Source organism: Harpegnathos saltator, unplaced genomic scaffold (assembly GCF_003227715.2).
Source record: "Harpegnathos saltator strain DR-91 unplaced genomic scaffold, Hsal_v8.6 scaffold406, whole genome shotgun sequence".
NCBI classification, from domain to species: domain Eukaryota; kingdom Metazoa; phylum Arthropoda; class Insecta; order Hymenoptera; family Formicidae; genus Harpegnathos; species Harpegnathos saltator.
The window spans coordinates 674,686-700,919 of NW_020230213.1; the positions used below are offsets into that span (position 1 = coordinate 674,686).

The window sequence follows — 26,234 nt, forward strand, 5'->3', positions numbered from 1 at the left end:
GCTTTATGCGTTGTGTATTATGCGTTATGCAGAGTCTGTGCTCTGCCCCGTATTCATAGTCAGGCCTTATATTTGAGGCCTCTTTATATTCATCTTTATTTGCTGCACGGATTATTTTATTGGCTACAGACCATCTGAAGGTAAACTTAAAGAAGTCTTAAATATAAGGTCTGACTATGAATATGGGTGTTTGGCTGTGTTCCAAAATTCACTACCAATACTGAAAATACATACTCAGACAGCATCAGACATCCAATGGATGTATGTTTCACGTTCAATTTATGTCCGTATGTCTGATTTACGTCCGTGAACATAAATTGGATGTGGATGTACCGCGATTCTGTAACGAAGCGATTGTGCGCCTTTTATTAAAAGTGGCAACATAACGAAGTTCGTTAACCATCGAGACCTGTAGGACATCCGATGTACGGTCGGACATAAAGGTTGTCACTTTTTTTTAATGACTTTCGGAACGCATCCCGACTCGAGAAAGATGAGAGCTGCTGCTCTGCCTGTGGAGCACGCCTACGCAGTAACTCACAACGAAAGGCGAGAAATGAAATATACGTGGTATGATATAAGTATGTCAACAATCATTGCATTCAGAGGAGAAAACCGCTCAGTGAGTGATTAGTGACTAAATAAATACGATTTCACTTAAAATTTAATATACATACCTGTTCAATACCTTGCAAAAGACGCACTTCCATTTGTATGGGTGTTTACTTCCAGCAATCTGATTTGTAATCGAATTGGAAGCAGTGATATAAACTGACTTTAGAAAAAGTTCCCTAGACTAATTCGATTTATGAAACGTGTCCTCGGAGCAATCCGATCAGATCCGATTAGCTCATGACGAGTAAAGAAGAACGTGGTTTATTTACTTGTGATTTACATTTCAAATCATATTAATACGAATCAGGCAAAATATATAGATATGTACTTTATGAATCTTATAATTACTTTCCTAGCCAAAGCAATCTAATGTGAAAACCAAAATTGTCACTTTGCACTGCGAAATGAAATATGAATAATTAAAATTGATTGACATAATAGGTTAAGAAACCTATCATAATAATGAATTATAGCAGTTGTTTGATTTACTAATCTTTCTTGTAATTAAAACAACAAGGAAATTAGCGGTAGCCGCAGCAAAGTAAAAAAGAATTAGGCTAAGAAAGTGCTTTTCTGTTAATTGTACAAAAAACAGGAAAGTTGGGTGAAACTAATTAAAAAACTTAACTCTTTTGTATTTTACTACGACTATCCCAAATCTCCTTATTATTTGATTTATTTTTTTTTGTTTTAAATAACAAAATATTTTATTGTCCTAATGACTTTGTACTTTGTTGTGACTATCTGAAACCTTCTTGTTATTAGTTTTATTAAAAAAAAATTAAATAACAAGGTGGTTTGAGATCAGTACAAATATAAGGGAGTTAAATTTTTTACCGATTAGTTTCACCCAATTTTCTTGTCTTTCGTGCAATTAACAGTAAAATATTTTCTTTTTCTAACTTGTACTTTGCTGCGGCTATAAGCATCGCAGCGAATCACTCCAAAAATTATTTACGAGATGCAAAATATCGCCTAGCTGACGATACGTATAATTGCCAAACTGTTATAGCATCTTCCCTGAACTATCCCTGAGGACCCTACAGAGCCAGATTTTGCAATCCGGCCGTCAAAAATTTATAATATAAAAATAAAGCATCAGCCGTACCAGAAGTTGCAGCGAGTCAGGTGGAATACCATTTTACAAGAAACAATATTTCTCTTATCAAGCTCTGTTACTTTAGATTGATCCATATCTGGCAAAATAACAGGATGTCCACATTTACTGACAGATGGTAGTTCAGAATGATGCTCTGCTAATTGCAACTGCAAATTGGTTAAATCAATAGATGGCACGGAAGCAAAATAAAATTCGTCCATAATTTGACGTGGTGTTTTTTTCATGATCTCCTTCTGATTGTATCCTATTAAATTTGCTAGTAGATTTTTCTCACAGGTTGACAGAGATGGTATATGACCTATGTGATTAGGTAGCTTCGGAATTCCATTGCTGGTGTTTTCCTGTGGTGCCTTTAGCATTTGAACAAACACAGGGGCAAAGGGTGTGGAGGCTAATGGCTCACCTTTGTATAAATCAAACAATAATGTTAATGCTATGATGCGTTGAGGATGTTTCGGCAATAGATCGATATGTTGCAGCGATAGCAACAACGTGTTTCCTACTTTGAAACGATCTTCCTTGGAGAAACTCTGGTGCAATTGATTGCATAGATTCTCCAGGATGGTGTCCGAATGTTCCTCATTGAGAAGATCAAGTAGTTTAACTAAGTCCTTCGGAGAGAGCGTCATTCTCCTTATATGGCAAATAAGAAATTTATAATAACACAATTATTTCTTGAAAATCTTGCATTTAAGGATCTGTAGGAACCAGAGACAAATCCAGCGCTGACTTTGGAGACCTCGTGCGGCGAGATCGCGAACCAACACCGTGCGCACAAGCGCAAGAGCAGGAAGGTTGGGTCAAGTCAGTTTGACAAGGACGAACAATCGATCGCGCTGTCCTTGTCTTACTCACTCGGGCATTTCGCCAGCCGATACACGGCGAGAAAATGCTTTCCAGGCTTTTGGGCGAGTGAGCCAAGTGTCGCAGCGACTTACGTGCAATACCATTTTATAAATTGACCTATTTTGTCCAGCTGATGTTATACATCGCCGCCAAATTATTATAGCATGTTCCTTATATTATTCCCGAGATCCCCACAAAGCCAGATTTTGCAATTCAAGTAACTCGAGTTACTTTTTACCGAAAGTAATAGTAACGGTAACGAGTTACTTTTAAAAAGTAACTTTCCCAACCCTGAATTTTGGACGGCCGGATTGCAAAATCTGGCTTTGTGGGAATCTCGGGAATAATATAAGGAACATGCTATAATAATTTGGCGGCGATGTATAACATCAGCTGGACAAAATAGGTCAATTTATAAAATGGTATTGCACGTAAGTCGCTGCGACACTTGGCTCACTCGCCCAAAAGCCTGGAAAGCATTTTCTCGCCGTGTATCGGCCGGCGAAATGCCCGAGTGAGTAAGACAAGGACAGCGCGATCGATTGTTCGTCCTTGTCAAACTGACTTGACCCAACCTTCCTGCTCTTGCGCTTGTGCGCACGGTGTTGGTTCGCGATCTCGCCGCACGAGGCCTCCAAAGTCAGCGCTGGATTTGTCTCTGGCTCCTGCAGATCCTTAAATGCAAGATTTTCAAGAAATAATTGTGTTATTATAAATTTCTTATTTGCCATATAAGGAGAATGACGCTCTCTCCGAAGGACTTAGTTAAACTACTTGATCTTCTCAATGAGGAACATTCGGACACCATCCTGGAGAATCTATGCAATCAACTGCACCAGAGTTTCTCCAAGGAAGATCGTTTCAAAGTAGGAAACACGTTGTTGTTATCGCTGCAACATATCGATCTATTGCCGAAACATCCTCAACGCATCATAGCATTAACATTATTGTTTGATTTATACAAAGGTGAGCCATTAGCCTCCACACCCTTTGCCCCTGTGTTTGTTCAAATGCTAAAGGCACCACAGGAAAACACCAGCAATGGAATTCCGAAGCTACCCAATCACACAGGTCATATACCATCTCTGTCAACCTGTGAGAAAAATCTACTAGCAAATTTAATAGGATACAATCAGAAGGAGATCATGAAAAAAACACCACGTCAAATTATGGACGAATTTTATTTTGCTTCCGTGCCATCTATTGATTTAACCAATTTGCAGTTGCAATTAGCAGAGCATCATTCTGAACTACCATCTGTCAGTAAGTGTGGACATCCTGTTATTTTGCCAGATATGGATCAATCTAAAGTAACAGAGCTTGATAAGAGAAATGTGATGGAGAGTCTCACAACTGGAGATCCACCTTTGTGCAGACAAAGTCATCATCCTGAGTTTTTGCGGCTGGCACCACCTCTTTATCATTCCATCAATGAATTATCTTGGTTCAATGTCACAGAACTGACTCAATTTACAATTGAGTATGATACCAGCATGTGTGTGTCCAATTGCGCTGGTGCAGAAGCTCGGAAGCTGATGGGTAAAGCTTTCAAAAGTGTTTTGACGCTGCAGCAACAACAGCATCTTGTAAATGAACTGGATAGAGATCCGAAGTTAGTATATCATATTGGTCTCACACCGGGCAAGTTGCCAGATTTGGTTGAAAATAACCCTCTAATTGCTATTGAAGTTTTATTAAAATTAATGCAATCCAGTCAGATTACTGAGTATTTCAGTGTATTGGTAAACATGGAGATGTCTCTTCACTCCATGGAAGTTGTAAACAGATTAACCACTACTGTAGATTTACCGACAGAATTTGTACATTTGTATATCAGTAATTGTATATCCACCTGTGAGACTATCAAGGATCGTTACATGCAAAACCGGCTAGTACGGCTAGTTTGCGTGTTTCTGCAGTCCTTGATAAGAAACAAGATTATAAATGTACAAGAATTATTTATCGAAGTCCAGGCATTTTGCATTGAATTTAGCCGTATCAGAGAAGCTGCTGCATTATTCCGACTTCTGAAGCAACTTGAATCAGGTGATACAGGTGGACTTAATGCTCCACCTACAAAAAATAAGATAGATATGTGTTAACAATAATATTATTCAGGTTATTTATAGCGGGATATAAATCGTTTATTAATCATGTTATAATTGCAAAATTAAAATCAGTGAACAAGATGATTATATTTGGTTCTTTGTTGTAAATCATATTTTATACGATACAATATTTGATTAAATTATGCATTATTCACAAATATTTTCAAAATATTTAAATAAAATAGTTTGATCAATAGACATTTATGTATTACTTTTATGTATATTGTGTTATTGTACATAATTATGTAATAACATAATTGTAAAGAAAAAAATTTCAAAATTCAATCACATGTAAAGAATTATGTTGAATCAGACATGCCTTGATCAAAATTTTACTGAAACTATATGATTATATGTGTGAAACTGGATATACAATAGAATGAATAAAGTTTGCAATATGTATGAAGTATTGGGAATATGCATTTGGATTGTTAGTAATGTGATTTAGTTTAAAATTCTCAAATACAATATGTTCTATATCGAGAATTTTATAATATACACAATCTCGTGATAAAAGAAATATGTGCGTAAATAATAAATTGTATAATTATAAAATTTTTACACGTTTGTACTTATCGCGTATGCCATTTTTCAAGTACAAAAGAAGCGAATTACAATAATAAATATCGCAATGAGTACAGTGCGTAAACACCGCTTAGCGATTTACACTTTTCCAATATGTTTATTAAGCTATAAACATTTGTTCCAGCATATTAAAAGTATGTTTAATAAACATAACATGTTGAAAAGTGTAATCACTTGTAAACCGTCAGAAAATGTCTCCAGAAGAAGGTTTCAACTGTTGGAAATGCAGCACAAAACATTGATAATACTGACTTTTGCTGAATATAGTCAATTTCGTTTAATATCCTCTACTAATATTTTATTAATATAGAGAATCTCTTTTTATAAATTCAAAAGTGAAACGTTGCAGCAAAGGGATTCACAAAGTATAGAATTAAAATATACATAACTTTTTTTTTGTTTTATGCAACAATTCTTTTAGATATTGGTGTTTTACCTTATTGCTGTATTTTTGATTTAACGAATCATTTTGTTTGTTATCCAATACTTTATTGGCTTCGCGATTCGTAAATATTACGTATGTCACAGTATGAGATAATATTTCACATATTGTATATGCAAAACAATTATACAACCAATTTATGTATAAATTAATCGAGTGACGTATATTGTCACGCATAAATTGTTATCAAAGTATTTCATTGGATTCCATTTGCAAAGTGATATACATGTTTATAACTCATTAATAATTCATTTATGTACAACGAAAAATGAAGTATATTACTTACATTGCTAATAACAATGATTAATATATTAATTTACATAGTGTTAATGTATTACACACACACACACACACATATATGTTTATATATGTGTGTGTATGTATGTGTGTGTGTGTATGTGCATTAAAAATAGATATAATTTTACATCATCTCAGGTATCCCCTATATTAAGTTTATCAATACCTTAAAGGGACAGTGTGAAATTTGGGAATAGATCTAAGAAAATATACTAAAAATTTATATAAGTGTAATTTATATAATAAATCGTACAATGTAAATAATTAACGCATGAAATTGTTTATGTATTATGTATATATACACACATACACACACACGCACACACACACACACACACACACACACACACACACACACATACGTACCATGTATGTATATATGTGTATATATATATAGTAGAAAATTGAAAAGGAGATATTTCCAGATTTTCTCAGACTATAGCATAAAAGAAACTCGTTTACATCTTGGTCTTATCTAGTTTACAAAATATGATTTCTGCTATCTAGTAAGTTGCATTGCACGATGTAAAAAAACTTTATTTCTTTTTTACAGTCTTCACTTTTACTATATTCTTTGCGGCCTTTCCTTTAGCCGCCATTGGCTTTCCTTTCAACGATTTCATTTGTATTTTAACGTCGCCTTTAGGCATTTTCTTCGTTTTTACGTTCTTGATACCAATCTTGTTATCTTTCGTTTTGACTTTGGTAGTGGGTGGTATAATTACACCGGGTCTTGCACAAGACCCGGTTAGCTTATACTAGGCCGTTACTTTCACCTTCTTCTTCCGCTTCTTCTTCTTCTTATCGTGAAGAAGTTCCTGCTTCTTTGCTATACAAAAACGACAATACCAATCCTCGTCATCAGCTGGTGGTACCTGCATCCCGACACATACCCTAAAATATTAGAAATATCGTTATTTTCACACGTTATCTAAATAAAACGGACAGATTTGTTGTCTGTTAGAAAAGATTATAAGTTATTTACCAATGATACCATGCATCACAATCATCGCAGCCGATCATCGGCGAACCATCATCCTGGTTGCCGCATGCTGGACATATCCATACTTGACGTCCTACTCGATCCTGTAACACTCATTTCAGGATAAACACTGAACTTTGCGAATCTTTATCAAACCCAACCCATCATTTTGCAAAAATTTGTTCTATAATGTTGGAAAGTTTGTTCAAATAGTTTGCTGGGATTATATTGTACCGAACAATTATTACGATGCTAAAACATTAAAGTTTCTTTTTTACTTTACTGGCTGTGATTTTTACAATAAAGATTAACCAGTGAGCTTTGCATTGAGATATTTTGTCATGCTGTCCATAAATATCCTCGTAAAAAAGGATATTATAATAACAAACGGAATATCAACCATCTTACGTTGTTGAACCATTCTCTTGAGAATCTCTTGGATATATTCAAACTTATTTAGTAAAAAAAAAAAGGTACATATACGTTACATCCTTCTTTTTTAGATAATATTACAAAGGAAAGAAAAATACTAATGCAGAAGTATTCTAATTGATACACATTGTATCGTTATTGATATTAGTATATAGAGTAAAAAATGTATTCTGCAGAAGTATTTTTTTGTCATGTGAAATTATCATAAAAAAGATGTGACGTGCAAATATCTCCTATTCCAAAATACAATGAAGCAATGATTTATGATAACATACAACCTAAATGAACTTGTCTCTTCTTTTGAATATTCAGAATATGCATACATGTATCTATTGATTAATCATAAAATATGTATATGTCTGTGTATGTATGTATGTATGTATGTATGTATGTATGTATGTATGTGTGTGTGTGTGTGTGTGTGTGTGTGTGTGTGTGTGTGTGCGCGCGTGTGTATGTGTGTACGTGTGATTTTTTAGAATATTCTAATTTTTCGATATGTGAATCGTCTCTGTTTAAAGTAGCTAGCAAGGGCGTTTGCTTCTACATTCATATTATTGTAATATAATATGACGTATGCATCATGTTACAAAACTAGCATATTATAAAGTACAAAAACTAGTTCTCCATAGTCCTGCGATATGCCTTCGACGCGCAACGAATGCCTTACAACGTTGTTTAAAAGGGGAGTAAGACGTACTCACCACAGTAGTGGCTGGTGTTGTAGGCAACATATTCCTGCCATTTTCTTTGTCCTCTTTAGCATCATCCTTTTTAGGAACTGGATCTGCTTTCACCTCTGTACCGTTAAAACCGTCAGTTATATTCCTAACGGGTCTCTCATGCTAAATTTATATGCAACGTGCAAATCTCATGCAACGATCCTCTTATACGTCATTTTATATATTATATATGCTTATATATCTATATGGATCTATAGATGATTATACTAGATTGTTTTCTTGATAGTTCCTCCGATGTTTGTTAGTGTGATTATTAAACTATATATCGGTGAATTATACAAATTAGAGAAGACATGTTCTTGATAAATCGATATGTGTATATGTGTATATATATATATATATGTGTGTGTGTGTACACACACACACACACACACACACACACACATATATATTATATAAACTTTGCGAAAGAAACCATTTTATTCACGTCTCTTGACACAAGCGAATCCTCTTATTTCTTAAAGTTGGAAGTAGAGAAGACATGTAACTGAGATATTAGTTACATTAGTAACTAATAAGATGCATGCTCTAATACTACCAGTTAACAGTCAAGCAGCAAATCCAGAAGACGCATAATAGAGCTCTAATTGTATCTTATAAATTATTCATACGTGAAGAATATATTTATGCACACACACTAATGAGATTGCACTTGCTAAATAGAGAAGAGAAATTAATGAAAAGCGTGGACATGTTATTATCTAACATAAGATATATCATAAAACAGAAATCACACTTCATTTAAACGTACGAAAATACTAAGAGACAATAAACTGTACATCGTTAGCTGATACTTTACGAATATTAAAGTTTTCATATTACAGTGTTGAAATAAAAGATATTAAATATCCGATAACAAATTAAAGTACATATACGTGTAATCTTTTCAACATTAGTGACGCTAATTTTCTTTTTTCATGTGTATATCCGACTAATGGATAAAATGGTAAAGAAATTGTTCAAGATATTTTTCAATTCATAATTAACGATACTATGCGCGTGATACGTGTGTGTATGTGTGTGTGTGTGTGCGCACGCGCGCGCGTGTGTGTGTGTGTGTACGTGCGTGCGCGCGTGCACACAGTTATATTTTGTAAAATTTTTAATACTGAGTTTATAATGCAAGTAAATGTTTGTGAAATCCATTAGAATATTATTTACATAGTTGTATTAATTGTTCAAATTCGTAAAAAGAAGAGACAAGTATAGCATATTGCATATTGTATGCGTATTTATAATGTGCATAGTTAATCTATGTAAAATGCATGGATGACAAAATGATGACGATAAATGCTTTCTTATTCGGAAAATGCATGATTGAATTAATTTCTAATGAGTAGATATTATTTATACAATAAAGAAACAGGATTGTATTTATATATGAACAGCATGTACAAACAGCACACTTAAATTGTTGGCTGTTTATGCAAAATATCGTAAAATATAATTTAATAGGAAAAAACTAGTATAATTATAATTCCTTTGTAAAACTGAATATTATGAGATATGTGAATCAAATAATGTTTTGCAATTTGAAATATCACATCTATTATAATTATTAAAAAAATAGAACAATCTCACAATGAAATTGTAAAATAAATAAATACGTAAGATTCAATTTGTAAGTAAGACTGGAGAAATATTTAAGACTCAATATGAATTTTCGGAAACAGAAAACGAGTACTAGATTTGAAGAAAGTGAGCATAAGTGATGTTTGTAACGTAAAATGTACAAGTCTAAATATAGCTATAAGAATGTACTACATTTATAGTTGGACAACATAACAATATACCAAAAGCATGGCTTAACGGGAAAAGAAAATAAATAAAAAAAAAATAATTAAAAATAAGGAGACATGATACCGTCACCACAAGTCCTAAATGCATACACAGCGTAAAATGAATAGGAAGTGGAATCTTCGGATAGGTTTATACGTGAGATAATATTGATGGGTTGGGCTCGTCACTTGTAGAATAAAATATTAACATCTGCAACAATTTACGTTAACCCCCCACCCCCACATTGATTTATCTATAATAATCTTTAGAACATTTAGAAAATCTCATGTATACAAATATGTGTGATTTCTACATTATATCTACTTATTTATGTATCATTCTGAAAGATATTTATATAAATTCTTTTTCCATATAATAATGTATATTTTGTTAAAGATTAAAAAAAGAATAAGTTTTTTTCTTTCTTTATAAGCATGACTCGAACTCGAACTGATGTGAATTCTTTATATGATTTCAAATTAGCACCTTCTGGTGGTTAACTGTGAATAAAACACATCGAATTCTCTGCGCGTTGCCACTGATATAATAAGAATCAGCGTATTGTTTCTAATTTTCATATAAGACTATAGTAGCACTATTTATTCAATTATAATTCTAAAGTACCAGGAATACACAGTAAATGGTTTGTTTGAGATTCCAAAAATTCAATTAATTCATTAATAGATGTTCATTCAATTCATTCATTATTAGATGTTCTTAACGTATCTCGAATGTTCTTCCAAGTCTAAATAAAAATTTAAATAATTCCCATTGCATAAATATCATGACAAATGTACTTACAAAATAATATGGTACTTGTTGTGGCATCACTAGAGGGTTCGGGAGTTTAGGAGCAGGGTCAAAGTGAGATGAAGGTAATGGCTCACTTTGGTAGATAGATTTCTTTGTTCGAGGAGCTGATGCAGGTGGCACGCTAGTAAGATTGGCAGAGAAAGAGTCTGTAGGAAGAGCAGGGCTTCCATCTAATATTCCCTCCTCTGTTTTCTTACTTGTCGACTTTTGCTTTGGTGGACGTGTCACCAATGCCGATATTTTCGCCAACTCTGGACTAGGTTCCCGTTTGACTTCTTCATCAGGTTTTTTCACAAGAGGTTTAATTGTTCTAGAAATAAAAGAACTAGCTTAATATTGAACATATAATAAGAAAATTGTGTATAAAAAACGATAAAAATATATAAAAAATATCAATACTAAATCTATTAATAAATATCAATCCTCTGACAAGAATTGTTCATAAAAATAGTCGTCTATTAATGACTTACATCTTCTTCATAAGAGCATTGTCTGGTGTTGCTGGTCTAGGAGAAGCCGTGCCTAATTTTAACGTAATTTTTGGAACAGCCTCTGGATTCTTATCTTCTTTCTGTAATGATAGATATATAGTACTTATTGGTTCTTGACATGTGTTACTACTGTTAACAATGAACCATGTGGATACCGTATTCTTTTTATTTGCATCCTTCTCCTTTTTTTTTTCTTTTTTCTCCTTCTTTTCTTTAAGCTTTTCTAGTTTTTCGCGTTTTTCAGCTTTCTCCTTCTTCTCTTTCACTTTCTCGCCCTTATCTTTATGTTTTTCTTTTTTATCTTTCTTTTTCTTTAATTTGTCCTTCTTTTCCTTTTTATGCTCTTTAGATTTCTGAAAAATTTATAAATCATTATATATGAGCAACAGTCGCTAAATTAATTAAGATGAAGACTACACTAATTATATCATATCAATAATGGAGACAAGTGGATACGTACAGTGCATAGAAATTATTCTGTTTAAGATTTCTTCAAAAAAACTTGTGAGATAATAAAAACTTGTAAGATTTGTAAAATAAAAATTTTAAATTATAAACGATATAATTTCCTACCGAATTTATCGTATCATTCTTCTCGGTTTTTTCAGTTTTGGAATTTTTCGATGGTAACATTTGCGTGGCGGGTACTGTTGGTGTAGAAAGCATGATTGGTGGTGCGATAGGTGCAGACACTATAGGCGGTGCAATAACTCTCTCAGGTACTTTCATGAAAGGCGACTCTTTGTTTGGCTTAAATATTTTTGTAATCTTATTATTATCCACCTTCTCTTTGTCCGCCTTTTCATTCTCGTTTAAAATAGATGGAGACATTACTTCGACAGGCGATGATGGGATTAGCAGCTTTTCGCGCTCTATAGATTTAATTTTGGACAACGGAAAGTCTTCATGTTTTACAGGTGGATTAGGAAAACGCGGTGGTATCGCTAAATTGGGCATCGCCGGGTGAAGACCTGGCCCACCTCGGCCCAGAGGTAATGGGAATCGCGGAAACATCGGAGGAGGTATTAAACCAGGTGCTGGGGGAAATGCAGGGAAGAAAGGAAAGGGAAGTGTGGGCGGGAGACTAGGCTCTTTTTGTAACGGTGGTTCTGGTGCCTGCGGTGTTTTCGGTCGATCTAAGACGTCTGATTCTATAACGTCGTTCGAATTTTTCGTCTGAAAAAAAGAGAAGAAAATAGTAGAGCAATATAACTGTCGATATTTAATACACATATACAAGTTATATCAGAAAAATAAGTATCCCGGATTAACTCGAAGGGATTACGTTTTTGAAAAAAACGTTAAATACAAAAGTTTTAGAGTTTGGAAATGGGTATTTAGTAGTGAACTTAAACTTAGCCTAAGGATCAAATTTAGAGATCAAATAAAAATCAACTTCTTTCAATGAAGAGCCTTTTAATATCAAAGATAAGAAGAAAGAAAAATTTTATGTTCTGATATGTAATTATGTTATTAGGTCAAAACAACTTTCATGGGTTCATGTAGAAACAAAATTCTACAGGCATTATTTAGTGATCACACAAATTTCTGAATTTTCCAATATTTTTCTTAAGCATATTAAAGAAAATTGCTATATAAATATAAAAATTTTTGTCAAATTTTTGTATTATTTTGCTTGCACTGATTTTGGGTTGTGGGGCCCAGAATTATTTTTTCCGAATAACATTCATTTCAATTTCTTAATTTTAAATATGTACTTATAAGATAGCTTCTCCATTCTAAAAATATTTTATCTGTACTGTTTAAACTGTTTATGTAAAAATGAAATATCTTGTCCATTTTATATACTTTCGATATAAAAAATAGAAGTTTACGTAAAAAACAATCTAGTTGATCTTGATTTGATCTCTAAATAGTCAAGCGGTCAATGTCACCATCAAATATTTCTCTGTGGATGTTGAAATACTCATCCAAAACACCCCCCCCCCTCCCTCCCAAAACTGCATCCTCTCCAGTTGCTCTGGGCCATTGCGGAAAGATTAGTTTAGTCTCGAGGATCATCTTGATCCTATCACATGACCATGTATCTAGATGTGAAATTTTCCGCTCTTCTCATTTCTGACGTCAAAAGTAGTTTCATAAAAAAAAATCAAGTTGACCTTGATTTGATCTCTAAATTTGTTCCCTGAATCAAGTTTAAGTTTACCACTAGATACCCAATTCCAAACCTTAAAACTTTTGTATTTAACATTTTCTTCAAAAATATCATTCCTTCAAGTTAATCTAAGATACCCATCTTTCTGTTACACTTTGCATAAAAGAACGGTAAAATACAGGTTCTTCGAACAAGCCGAACAATCTTGAAACAGTCGATGTTTACAGTATGATAACGTATGAAAGAAATATTACTTTTTTCGGACTGACGCATTGCTTCGGACTCTTCAGCTTCGGCTCTTTCTTTTTGCCGCTTTTCTCCTTCTTCTTTCGTTTCTGTTCTAGAACAGTGGGTACATTCAATTCGGGAGTTTTCGGCGTGCTGCTGGGCGTACCCGGCGGCGAGATGTCGGTGTCGTCAAACATATAAACGTCCGACGATGGGCTCTGCACATCTACCAAATCCCCATCAGTCAGTTGCACATGCACGTCCGGTGTGTGCGGTGTTTTCTTCTCCTCGTTACGTTTCGCCGTGTCCACGATGTCGTTACGGTGCACCGCGTGTTGCTTCTCGGTATTCTCATCGATGATCAATGCCGGCGAGCATTCACGCGAATTGAGATCTTTGTGCTTATGCGGCGGTTCCACCGTCTCCTTGTCCTTATCCTTCTCTTCACGCGGTTTTGATATCTTCTTGAATATGTTCAACTTCTGCTTGTCCGGCTCTGATGGCAGCTTATCAATGGTATCCTCTTTCTTCTCGACAAGTGGAGAACTATCCGTTAGATCTATCACCTTCTCAGTCGCCTTAATTTTCGGTTGCACGACTTTCGATGGCTTAGGGCTGCCGGCTGACTTCGGCGACGCAATTTTCGGTGTGGACGGTCTGCTACCCGAAAGTTCTTGCGAAAGCGCGGCTGATTGCGTCTTGCCACCACCTGGTTTCAATGGCTTCAACTTTGCTAGCTCCTTCATGCCGACTAATTTCTTGATCTTACTATCGTCGATCTTGTCTGGCTTGAATAATTCCTTCGCACCTTTTTTCTTCTTGTTCTCTTTATCGAGTTTACGATCTTCTGGACCTTTCTTCACAATCTTCTTCGGTTTCTTCTCACATTTCAATTCAGGTGGCACCATTGGATAGGAACTCGGTTGTGGCGAATCCGCTCGTACTTGATGGGGCGTTCTCGCCTCAGGTAATTTTCCTTCTCGCGCTGGTGACAAGAACCCAGAAGTCGTCATCATAACACTACTTATTTCGCGCAATGGTCTTCCCTCCTCTACAACTTTCACTCGCTTCACTATAGGACTTTCGAAAGATATTGGGTCCCCAGGTCGCTTAAAAATCCCTTGTGGTGATAACCTGTGAGGTGAAGTGTTGTTTGAATTGCTGGATGATGTTCCACTACTGGGTGTAAGGTCTGTTATGCCATTAGTTAAGCTTTCATTCTTGTCCACTATATATTCTTCTGTAATTATCATATATTACCAACAACATGTAAATTAATGTACATTGATATATGTTGCAATTACATAAAAAGAAACTCATGTAGAGTATTATTACTATTACCTTCAGTATCTGGATACATAGCTGGTAAATGTTCATGTACATGTACTGGTCTAGTAACAACTTCGCGACTACCCGGTTTTAAAAAATTTAAATGATTCTCACGCCGAACTGGATATTGTGGCACTTGTACAGGATATTGAACAGAGTCTACATTTTTTACATACTCAGCTAATTCTGGTATATCAATATTCATATATTGAAATGCTAATCCTAAGTCATCAAGATTTGGCTCTGTTCTCCCCACTGTAAAAGATGATAATGTTACATATTTAATACAATATATTTATAAATGCACAAAGAAAGATCAGAGGTAATCACTGATCAAATTAATACAATCAATTACTTACAAATTTCTGAATATTGATGCGTAAGTTTTGAGATACGCAATAGATATTCTTGCATAAGATCTACCATGAACTCCAGTGGTGTAGAATTGATTGAATGCCATCCAACTGTCTGGCAAATTGAGGCAACAACCATTTTCAAAATATTTCGACTGTATTCAGACGACATTTTTACCTATAAAGATTACTATATTATATTTGTATTTATTTTTCTACAATATTCTCAGAAAAATCTAGATTTTTTTTTACACAAAGTATATATATATATATAAAGATATATATATATATATATATATAAGTAATGTTATAAACTATATGATTGGTAAAAGGTCATCTAACCTAATTTTGGAAGAGTTGTGTTTAAAGCTCCATTACTTCGATGATAGAGATAAATGATTTTATATTTTGCTTCCAAATCGTAAACATTTACATATATGTGATACGTTAAGTCACGTTAAGATTGGTGAGTAAATATATTTTTTCTTCATACTTACCTTGAATTAATACGACCAACAAGAGATATTATTGCTCGTACTAAAAATTATATCGCTGCACGATCGTAAACCGTTATTATCTCGTACATATAATGTTCATTCAGAAAAACTAGGACATCGTGTAAGCGGTGCGTTACCAAATATGCAAGATCATGCGAGATCAAATATACGACGTTCCAAGATGCTCGATGAAAGCGTGATCACGCACACGTACCGTATGTAAGATGCTAGAAAGGCGAATTATACTAAGCTCGAAATATTTTTACTTTGCGAAAGGATTGCGCGGTGGAAGAAATGGATCGTAGCAAAGGGTAATGTTTGCTGAAGCTTACCTGAGTCTGAGATGATACGACGGCAGTAAGATATCTTCCACTCCACCATCCGAATGTCACATCGTTAACATGTTCGATGCTGCTTTACTCGGTGTTGGTCGTCGCATTCCGTAACTTGTGTAACACTCTATTAAAATTCTAACACATTACAAACGATACGGCATACAAGTCGCCATTCTCGTCGAACTTCTTCCCCGCTGCTGACCCTCGCGTGAACATCACACACATTACAATGTACGCTACGACAGACGCAACTGAGAAGAGAGTCGGATGGTTCATGGTTCATGGTTCAATAGATGGCTCCAAACGGATCAATTCCGTTCATACGCCAGTCATGGGCTGCGTTCAGAAGAACAAAATGATCAGTGAGCGCTCAGTGATTCTCGCTCCTGATTGGTAAATACTTCTGGGTCTATGAAGAATCTAAAAGAATGCTTCAGTCACAGGCAATAATCACTAAGCGCTCACTGATCCCTTTGTTCTGCTGAACGCGGCCATCGTTTCAAGACGAAAACGTGTGAAAAATTATATAATCTGATTGGTGCGTGCAAGGAACTTGGCTATCTCCTGAAAGGCTGGGAAATTATTTATATCAAAGGAGTCCGTTTCTAAAAAGTTTGCGTTGATATTGGCTCCCATATAATAGAGTTTTAGGAGTAGCCGGTCAGATGCCTCATAGTGTCGGAGACATCTGAATAAAGCCATCGGCACACGGTGCTTGTTTTCGTGCTGGATTGCTTGCTGGATGAAAATATTGCGTTGTGATTGGTACATTTCCGAAGATGGATGGAAATGCACCAATCAGAACGCAGTATTTTCATCCAGCAAGCAATCCAGCACGAAAACAAGCACCGTGTGCCGCTGACTTAATACATGCTCCAGCTTCTGTAGCGCCATCCACATTCACAAGAGACGTTGTGAGAGATATTTTTGTTCATCAGGTGCGGACCAACACAAATATGATAAGATCTCAGGCAGGCAATAAGGGTTAGGATTTGCCTATCTAGGTGAGGATGTTTTTTGAACCATGGCGAGTGAGAAAAGCCGCGTTCAATAGACTCAACAGTTGGACATTATTAGATTTTCCACTGAATCTCGCTCCTGATTGGTAAATACTTCTGGGTCTATGAAGAATCTAAAAGAATGCTCCAATCACAGACAATAATCACTAAGCGCTCTCTGATCACTTTGTTCTACTGAACGCGGCCAAATACTCGGGACCCTAGTTCTATATCTAGTTCCTTTACTAGTGAATTGCGTTTCCAAAAATTGATCGGCTTCATTTCTAATAGAATTATTTAGGCTCAATTTAAAGCAAGTTGTGGAACTGGGGCTCGATTCTTGACTGCGTGCGAATGAGATGCGTATGTGAAAATGTATAGTTCACGTTACATATAATATAGGGTATTTATTTCTAGCAATCTGATTTATAATCGAATTTGAAGCAGTGATATAAATTGACTTTAGAAAAAGTTCTCTAGACTAATCCGATTTATGAAACGTGTCCTCGGAGCAATCCGATCAGATCTGATTAGCTCATAACAAGTAAAAGACGTGATTGCATCTTGATTTATTTGCATTTCGAAAAAACCATATTAAGATATCAAACCTAATCTTTTATAGTTGAGTATACATACATATCTAAAGCCAGCAGCACACGGTGCTTGTTTCGTGCTGGATTGCTTGCTGGATGAAAATACTGCGTTCTGATTGGTACATTTCCGAAGATGGATGGAAATGCACCAATCAGAACGCAGTATTTTCATCCAGCAGCAATCCAGCACGAAAACAAGCATCGTGTGCCGCTGGCTTTATTCTTGCAGCCATTGTAGATGGGCCTTAAGGTTCCTCTCTGCTTCAACTATTGGTCTGTTCTTTTCAGCTGCACTGCGTAACTAGTGCAATAAGTTAGAATGAGACAACTATATTTTTTCTCACTTTAACTTATTGCACCAGTTCAGTAGTGCAGCTAAAAAGAACAGACCAATTCACTTGTGCATTACGCACTATATACGACTATACGTACTATATACATGCGCCCGGCATTCCCAAGTATACGCCATATTGTACCAACAAGGCAGAACGCGGATCGTTGTACTCGTTTTTCGTTTTCGTTCATTCGCTCCTTATCGTTTTCTTCCAGATACTTCACACTCGACAATCTCAAAATGAGCGATATCGAGGTGAGTGTTATTTGTATGAATTCAATACGGCAAATCCCATGCACGTCGCAACGGGAATTTTGTAGGGCGAGTTTTGACCACGCATCGCCTCAACACGGCCATTATTGATCCAGCAACGCCGTCGAATTATATTATCACGCTAGCTTAAACGTTTCGTGCTGTCTTTTAACTGTTTTCTCTGCTGTTTTAATCTCTAATAGAATTGGAATGAATAAAACCGACGAACAACTTTTCATCTCAATTTTACCATATATTGATGGTTATTCATCAGTTTCCATGTTTTCTTTCATTTGTTCTTCGCATTGACTCATTAACTTTTTGCATCATGTTAATTGATACGAACAATTCATTGATTACCGTCGTTTTTTCTTCGCAGCGGAAATATTATTCGACGGATTTTTATATTTTGTAGGAATATAAAATCAATTTATATTAAAATTTTCATATAGAAAAATAAAAATAAAAATTCGTTGCCACGTGTTAATTGAAAAAGATAAATGCAGTAATAAGAAGAATACTATTCTGCAATAAAGTTTGCTTGTAATTTACAGAGAAGTAGTAGTCGCAGTGCAAGCCCTAGAAGACAAAGGACTGCAGATGGCCTAAGGGACTCGCGATCGCACTCGAGATCACGCAAGTCGCGTGAACGCAAGGACTCCCACAGAGAATGCAAATATTCGAGATCGCGTAGTCGTTCTATATCACGTTGTCGCAGATATCGCAGCAGTAGATATACGTTCAGTCATCGCTGTAGCCGTAGTCGCAGTCGTTCTCCATACAGAAGTCGTTATTCGCGCAGTAGATCTCGCTCGTATTCACGGTCTCGGTATTCTCGCGATCGACATGTTTATCGGTCGCATTCTCGCAGTCCAATGTCATCTAGACGAAGGCATGTTGGCAACCGCGACAATCCTTGCCCTTCCCGATGTCTAGGTGTATTTGGATTGTCTATTTTCACAACAGAACAACAAATTCATCACATATTCTCAAAATATGGTCCTGTTGAACGAGTTCAGGTTGTAATTGATGCAAAGGTATGTAATATTGCGAATTTGTATGTTTACTTATATATAATACAATGTTACAGCAGTGATCTGCTATTGCATCCCATAAGCGTTTATGATCATGCACTTATGCACGATTATATTGAAGTATCATGGGAATAATAAATGCCAGAAATTTAGAATGTTTATATTTGAGATTTATATGACAAGTTAAAGGCATCTGGCTACAACTATCTATATTACAATATGTTATACTTAATATTATATATTGTACTTAATGATGTTATATCAACAAGTTATATGTTATAGCAACAAGTTAAAGTTAATTTATCAACAATAAGATATATGAAACATTTCCATTATAGACTGGTCGGTCGCGAGGATTTTGCTTTGTTTACTTTGGATCATCAGAGGATGCTAAAGTAGCGAAGGAACAATGCACTGGAATGGAGATTGATGGTAGACGAATAAGAGTAGATTTTTCAATCACGCAGCGTGCTCATACTCCCACACCAGGAATATATATGGGCAAACCTACACATTTGCACGAAAGAGGTTGGGATGGGCCAAGGCGTAGAGAGTAAGACTCAAAATAATTTTTGAATAACTATTTAAACAAACTATTATTTTCAATTCTAATTTGTTTCAAGTCTAATTTGACTCTGTTTATTTGATTTCTATGAAAAACCAGAATCAGCTACAGAAGTTATCGTCGCTCACCAAGTCCGTACTATAGTCGCCGACGTTCCCGCTATGATCGTTCCAGAACACGCTCCTATACACCACGTGAGTATAGACTTGTACTTTAATCCATAGCACAATAATATAAGCAGTCTACATGGATATGGTGTCATTCCTGTACTAGAACTGTATGTGTCAGACGCGTATAAACACATATAACTTCGGAGTATGGAATTGTAAGATATCCACTAAAAATCACTGAAGTATTTTCTATCTCTCTCACAATCACACGAAATCGTAATATGTTTGTTTGTTCTTAGTTCGTTATGTTCTATTTTGGATATGTACTTCCTCTCAGTATATATCCGTTTATGTCTATCAAACGTTTTTGTAATAATGGAATAACTTTACGCATAATAAGAAATTTCGCACATTTTACAACGTTTTAATATTTTTTGTAAGAAGGTCAAACAAGATTCCATTTCTGTGACAGCCAAGGTCGAACCTATTACACTTTATTGTATAGATATTCATTAGTTTCTTGAAAAAAAACTAAATCCGAAAAAAATTAGCTTATATGTGTATAAAAACGTAAAAACGTAGTCAAATACTCATTACATAAGATGTGCAGAAATCAATCGTGTTTGATGACAATCAAATGCAACTACATATATTAATATTATATGTAGTTTATTTAAAAAAAGATGATTTTTTATATGCACATCACACTTTGTAACGGAAAGGTTCTCAAACGACTCGCGTCACAATATCCCATTGGATTCATATTTTCGTAGACCGCTTATATTTTCTAGTCCAAATGTGATTAACATAAATTGGAGACGAAGTAAGTACTTAAGTTAACGAGAATGGCAGACGGAAGCGTCAAGATATGCATCCAATAAGTTGTACGGTAGTAACTAAGTGCAACTCGGTGTAACTTGGCTCAAACTATCATAGTTTTTGTTGCTTAATGAATTTTTCAGGTCGGTATTAAGTGACACGAGTGCGAGAGGCCAGGTTGAGGAGTACCCTTTCTGACATGACCCGAATATTTCTTCTCTCGATCGATACCGGGTCAAAAAAAAGAGAGACATAGAAATGATATATTCGCACTGCTATTCTTATCTTATCTTTTACCTTGTCTTTATATTATATGCCTGTTTGCATATCAATATTTAACATTACATGATATCAGTTGATAATTTCATTAATAGTAATCAAGGTTGGAGCAAGGTTGGAATGGACGCAAAACCTTATTTTCATAAGTTTATATAACTTCCTAATAATAATTATGAAGATAAGGTTTAAGTTATATGAAAAAGATATTTAGTTGTATACTGTAAAGGTTGGAACACAGTTGAGCATTTCATATGCTTTTAGTTAGTTGAATTGCTAAATAATAGCTCTCAACTATATTCCAGCTATATGGTGAGAAGAATCTGAAAAGAATGTCCGAACATTTCTGAAAGTCTCTCGAAAAAAATACATAAATAAAAACGAAAAAAAGAAAAAATGGGAAAAAATAATAATATTGTATCTAGCGATAGAAGTATGTTCTCTAACCTGTTTGTTTGTTTATAAGGTTTTGAATCAAGAGGTATTGGATGATAGAGGGAAGTTTGAAGTTTCACTCTGAAAAAAATGAGTTTTGAAAAGTCGAAGACAAGATATCCGAAGAACACGTTTATCTTGCTCACATTGTCAAGAACCCGAAGGTTTTCTCTCGCGCTTGTGACAAAGAATATGATCCGAATTCCGCATTCATTTCCGGCTGAGAAGTCTCAAGCCTAGAAGAGAACTTCAAGCGGTCCGTAATGCAAGCCTCAAGACAGTCAGAATCGTTGATCGTCAGACCCCCGACCGGGACGAGTCGTTTGGTTGGGGGTGAAACTGGCCGAACATTTACGAAAACGTTCAAGAAGCATCGAAAATCTTTTGCAAATAGCGACGAGCGAAAGGTGCTCCCGAAGGTTTTAACCGATCATATTCTTTATCAATTGGTTATCGTATGCAAACATCCACTTTAGGGAAATGCATATACATGCCTATATGTGCATATACATATATATATATATATACTATATGAAAATAAATAAAAGTTCGTATACCTTTTTCGCCATCCCCTCCCTCCACCATCCTGAGACCTCAATTTTCTCTAAGGCAACTGTCTTATTTTGAATTTTACCTGTGACTAATTAATCGAACTTTATCGTAGCAACTCGTTAATAAACGCTGTTTCTATCATGGGCAGATCTTTTTTCCATATTAAAAATTTGGTTGATACATTATACTTGTGATTAAAGTAGGTTTTATATTTAAAAAGTTGCTTTTATGATTATTAATAAACTAGTATTTTTAAGAGAATATTTGAAGTTTTATTTGGAATATTGAACATGATCTCTTTTTGGTATTATGGTCGTCAGTGTACTTTGCAATCACTTTTTCTCCTAAACGCCTAGGTTCATATTCTGAACTCTTATTGTTAAAAATGATTATAAAAGTGGTTTATAAGCCTCCTGATTGGTTACAAGTCACTTTTAGAATTATTTTTCGTAACGAAAAAGAGTTAAAGTATGAGCACAGTATACGCAATAGCGTCACTCGCCAAATTTTGCATAGCAAAAAATGAACTGCACACATGCAGCCATGTCCGAAGATAGATGGAAATGCACCAATCAGAACGCAATATTTTCATCCAGCACGAAATCAAGCACCGCGTGCCGCTGGCTTTATATCTCATTTCCTCACAAGAAAAATATACTATGGGCCAGAGCACAGACTTCTGCATAACGCATAATACAAAACGCATAAGAGAATCAACCAATTAGTTTTCTTCATTTCCCTCCTCAAGATAGAAATGAAGAACTTTGATTGGTTGATTCTCTTATGCGTTGTATATTATGCGTTATGCAGAAGTCTGTGCTCTGGCCCTAAGGCCGATTTCTCTCATCCAATAAGAAAAGTTATTTAGGCACATGTACGGTCGCGGACATAAAGGTTGTCACTTTTTTTTTAATGACTTTTGGGACGCATCCCATCTCGAGAAAGATGAGAGCTGCTGCTCCGCCTGCGGAGCATGCCTACGCAGTAACTCACAACGAAAGGCGAGAAATGAAATATACGTGGTATGACATAAGTATGTCAACAATCATTGGCTGCGTTCAGCAGAACAAAGTGATCAGTGAGCGCTTAGTGATTTTCGCTTCTGATTGGTAAATACTTCTGGGTCTATGAAGAATCTAAAAGAATGCTCCAATCACAGACAATAATCACTAAGTGCTCACTGATCACTTTGTTCTACTGAACGCGGCCATTGCATTCAGCGGAGAAAACTGCTCAGTGAGCGATTAGTGACTAAAAAAATACGATTTCAATTAAAATTTAATATACATACCTGTTCAATACCTTGCAAAAGACGCATTCCCATTTGAGTGACTTGCACTGTGTATTTATCCCTCCGCTGATTTTTCAAAATGTAAGAATTGGGTGCGTTCACGACACTCAACGGTTGAGCAACTGTTGAATAATTTGTCAACGTTATTGGTCTGAATGTAAGTATCTAACAGTAAGGACCAATAGTCACTAATCGCTTGAGCGATTTTCTTCGCTAAACGCAATGATTGTTGACATACTTATGTCATACCACGTATATTTCATTTCTCGCCTTTCGTTGTGAGTTACTGCGCAGGCGTGCTCCACAGGTGGAGCAGCAGCTCTCATCTTTCTCGAGTCGGGATGCGTCCCGAAAGTCATTAAAAAAAAAATAACAACCTTTATATCTGCGACCGTATGTTTGTCACAACTTCGAACATAGGACGTCCGACCCACACAGCACAGGTAGATTCTAAGCAGATTCTCAGTATATCACAAACGTAAATTGCGATTATTCTATGAATATCCGAAATACGTACTGTAATATTTTGAGAATATATTGAGAATGTCCGCTTCCGCAGTCTACTCAATATATACTGAGAATATTTCGTATTTTATTGTAAGTATATGTAAATAATATTTTAATAATATTACTAGTATCTATTAGAAATATTTCCTGGTTTATTGTTAGTATATTTGTAGAATATTTATATAATATATAAATATTCTGCAGGTTTTTTTGAGTATAATAAAAATGACAAATTGGTTATATATTATATATTATTATATATATATTTTTTTAATTAGTTTAACATATAAATGAACTCTTAACAAACTTGTACTGTCTTTATAAACTATAAACTTTATAAATTATAACTCTTCATAAACTATATATATATATATATGTAAAATCTAAAATAACACAATTATTTTTTTGTTTATTTGTACGTTCCTTTGCATGAGCCAGCCAGATCTTGATGGGAGCAGAAATTTGTTCGTCTGTTGCAGTTGTATGCGACTTTCTTATCACACCTGGAATGCAATATTTAAAAATCAGTATAATTAGAGAGAGAGAAAGAGAAAGAGAGAGAGAGTATTTTCTTTAAATAAATATCTATTCTCATTTAAGTTGCTTAAAAGAAAGTTGAAAAATTTTATGTTAATATAAATATATAAATAAAGAGATTACTTAAATATTTGTTTAAACATTTGGTAATTATTTAGAAAAGGCATACTGCCTCTGATTTTGCTAAAATTCACGTATCATATATATTTTGACTCGTAGAAGCCGGATCCAAAAGTAAAAATAGTTACTCAGCTTTATAAAGCAAGAAAAAAAATGGTTAAAGATAGAGGTATGATAGGTTAAGAAACCTGTCATTGCAAAGTAAAGTCTCTTCGTTGTACTTACTGTATTAGTGTAGCGCAATACACAACTAAACTTTTATAATTATTATACATAAGATAGAACGTATTTTGAATTGTACACAAAATACCTCCTATCTTGTGTACAATAATTATAAAAGAATATATCCTTAAATCTTCGCCTTACTAAATCGATAAAGTTTATTATGTACTAAAATGGCAGATTCTAAAAAGGTTAGCAAAGGCCCCTACACAAGGGAGAGTGTATCATTAATCAGAAGCAGAAGAATGTAAATATATGCTATCTCATTATGTAGGACTGATCTTGTTCCTCTTGTTACGCAATAAAATAACATATGCTATGATTCTTCCGCTTTTGATTCATGATACATTCTCCTTTGCATAGGAGCCTTTGCTAATCTTTTCAGAATCTGTCATTTTAATATAAGGTAGACTCATCACTTTAGTAAGGCAAAGATTTAAAGATATATTCTTTTGCAATTATTGTACACAATATAAGTCTTATTTTGAATTGTACACAAAATAACTTCTATCTTATGTACAATAATTATAAAAGAATATACCTTTAAATCTTCGCCTTACTAAATCAATGAGTCTACCATACATTAAAATGACAAATTCTGAAAAGATTAGCAAAGGCCCCTTTGCAATGTGACATGTGACAAAATTATTTATATAAATATTCTTAATTTAAGTATTTTCATTTAGTTGTTATACTGCACTACAATAAGTGTAACGAACAGACTTTACCTTGCAATGACAAGTTTCTTAACCTATCATATTCTATCTTAAACAATATTTTTCTCGCTTTGTAAAGCCGAGCAATAATTTTTAATTCAGATTTGGCTTCTACACGTGAAAATACATAAAAGATGTGAGTTTTAGCAAAATCGGAGGTGGCGTGCCTCTTCTAAATAATTATCAATTATGCTATTAATTAAAAACTAAGATTTACAATTCTGTATGTATATTCTGATTGTATATTTTATTTACATATAATTACTTTACACAATTGTAAGTTGCTGAAGACATTTTTCTTTTTCATTCCATACCAGCTGTATTCCATGGCTAATTCATTGCTGAAGATTTGTCTTATTAGTCTTATACACGATGTTTTTAAATCCTCGCATACAACTCGAACCAATTGTTTAATCTGAAATGTAAGTACAGAGTTAATATTAGTTCAATATTTCGTCTAATGACATTTATTAATTTATATACAGGGTGTTTGATAGCTAATCATGCAGACGAAAGTTGGAGATAGATTGGGTGTAGCCGAGAAGAAAAGTCATGTACCATAATGTCAAATTGGCAATAGTTACCGAGTTATTAATTCAAACATGTGAGCCAACGAGCGCGTAGAGAGCGGAGGGCGGCCGCAGCAAACACGTAGACATTTGATATAGGCGGAGTCAATGAATGGCGGTAGGCAAGCGCGCGTGGCGAGGGGCAACGCAAGCGACAAGAGGCGATCGCGCGCGCGACGAGGAGGGAGCGAGC

At 34.9% G+C, this 26,234-nt stretch overlaps 4 protein-coding genes and 1 long non-coding RNA gene across 13 annotated transcripts; 2 read left to right on the forward strand and 3 right to left on the reverse strand.

Moving 5' to 3' along the window:
* Window positions 1–1,405: 1,405 nt before the first annotated feature.
* LOC112589128 (CCR4-NOT transcription complex subunit 11-like) lies at window positions 1,406–2,454 on the reverse strand. The gene is made up of 2 exons (XM_025301234.1): window positions 2,239–2,454; window positions 1,406–2,138 (listed from the first exon to the last, which is right to left on the reverse strand). Exons 1-2 carry the CDS (start codon window positions 2,282–2,284, stop codon window positions 1,714–1,716), a joined length of 471 nt encoding a protein of 156 aa, XP_025157019.1. The 5' UTR covers window positions 2,285–2,454; the 3' UTR covers window positions 1,406–1,713.
* Window positions 2,455–3,045: 591 nt separating this feature from the next.
* Window positions 3,046–5,105, forward strand: Not11 (CCR4-NOT transcription complex subunit 11). Of its 2 annotated transcripts, XM_011146832.3 has the most exons (2): window positions 3,052–3,447; window positions 3,548–5,105. In XM_011146832.3, the coding sequence occupies exons 1-2, from the start codon at window positions 3,402–3,404 to the stop codon at window positions 4,681–4,683; spliced, it is 1,182 nt and encodes a 393-aa protein (XP_011145134.2). In that variant the 5' UTR covers window positions 3,052–3,401; the 3' UTR covers window positions 4,684–5,105. The 2 variants fall into 2 exon arrangements, with proteins under 2 accessions (XP_011145133.1, XP_011145134.2); XM_011146831.3 differs by having other exon boundaries at window positions 3,046–5,105.
* A 1,488-nt stretch (window positions 5,106–6,593) lies between these two features.
* Window positions 6,594–16,376, reverse strand: Taf3 (TBP-associated factor 3). 6 transcript variants are annotated; one of them, XM_025301231.1, is made up of 12 exons: window positions 16,109–16,375; window positions 15,777–16,003; window positions 15,286–15,457; window positions 14,939–15,181; window positions 13,624–14,837; window positions 11,827–12,429; window positions 11,409–11,606; window positions 11,233–11,333; window positions 10,960–11,072; window positions 8,132–8,226; window positions 6,999–7,099; window positions 6,594–6,907 (listed from the first exon to the last, which is right to left on the reverse strand). In XM_025301231.1, exons 3-12 carry the CDS (start codon window positions 15,449–15,451, stop codon window positions 6,772–6,774), a joined length of 2,970 nt encoding a protein of 989 aa, XP_025157016.1. In that variant the 5' UTR covers window positions 15,452–15,457; window positions 15,777–16,003; window positions 16,109–16,375; the 3' UTR covers window positions 6,594–6,771. The 6 variants fall into 6 exon arrangements, with proteins under 6 accessions (XP_025157016.1, XP_025157013.1, XP_025157017.1 ...); XM_025301228.1 differs by having other exon boundaries at window positions 10,837–11,072; XM_025301232.1 differs by lacking the exon at window positions 8,132–8,226 and having other exon boundaries at window positions 10,837–11,072; window positions 16,109–16,376.
* A 1,714-nt stretch (window positions 16,377–18,090) lies between these two features.
* Window positions 18,091–22,220, forward strand: tra2 (transformer 2). 3 transcript variants are annotated; one of them, XM_011146837.3, is made up of 5 exons: window positions 18,091–18,291; window positions 18,825–19,325; window positions 19,661–19,875; window positions 19,987–20,081; window positions 21,559–22,220. In XM_011146837.3, the coding sequence occupies exons 1-5, from the start codon at window positions 18,142–18,144 to the stop codon at window positions 21,582–21,584; spliced, it is 987 nt and encodes a 328-aa protein (XP_011145139.1). In that variant the 5' UTR covers window positions 18,091–18,141; the 3' UTR covers window positions 21,585–22,220. The 3 variants fall into 3 exon arrangements, with proteins under 3 accessions (XP_011145139.1, XP_011145141.1, XP_011145140.1); XM_011146839.3 differs by having other exon boundaries at window positions 18,093–18,291; window positions 18,843–19,325; XM_011146838.3 differs by lacking the exon at window positions 21,559–22,220 and adding an exon at window positions 20,960–21,552 and having other exon boundaries at window positions 18,094–18,291.
* Window positions 22,221–24,315: 2,095 nt separating this feature from the next.
* LOC105186555 (uncharacterized) lies at window positions 24,316–26,145 on the reverse strand. The gene is made up of 3 exons (XR_003113308.1): window positions 26,057–26,145; window positions 25,728–25,887; window positions 24,316–24,380 (listed from the first exon to the last, which is right to left on the reverse strand). It is a non-coding gene; the product is annotated as an uncharacterized LOC105186555 (long non-coding RNA).
* Window positions 26,146–26,234: the final 89 nt, after the last annotated feature.

Coding starts and splice junctions, on each gene's coding strand:
- Not11 (XM_011146831.3), top strand. CDS start 3,322: ATGACGCTCTCTCCGAAGGACTTAGTTAAACTACTTGATCTTCTCAAT.
- LOC112589128 (XM_025301234.1), bottom strand. CDS start 2,284: ATGCAATCAATTGCACCAGAGTTTCTCCAAGGAAGATCGTTTCAAA. Junction 2,139..2,238: donor CCAAGGAAGATCGTTTCAAA/GTAGGAAACACG, acceptor ATTTATACAAAG/GTGAGCCATTAGCCTCCACA.
- Taf3 (XM_025301230.1), bottom strand. CDS start 15,451: ATGTCGTCTGAATACAGTCGAAATATTTTGAAAATGGTTGTTGCCTCA. Junction 15,182..15,285: donor GCATCAATATTCAGAAATTT/GTAAGTAATTGA, acceptor CATCTTTTACAG/TGGGGAGAACAGAGCCAAAT. Junction 11,073..11,232: donor AATGCTCTTATGAAGAAGAT/GTAAGTCATTAA, acceptor TTTTATTTCTAG/AACAATTAAACCTCTTGTGA.
- tra2 (XM_011146837.3), top strand. CDS start 18,142: ATGCGCCCGGCATTCCCAAGTATACGCCATATTGTACCAACAAGGCAG. Junction 18,292..18,824: donor TCAAAATGAGCGATATCGAG/GTGAGTGTTATT, acceptor TCTGCAATAAAG/TTTGCTTGTAATTTACAGAG. Junction 19,876..19,986: donor GATGGGCCAAGGCGTAGAGA/GTAAGACTCAAA, acceptor ATGAAAAACCAG/AATCAGCTACAGAAGTTATC.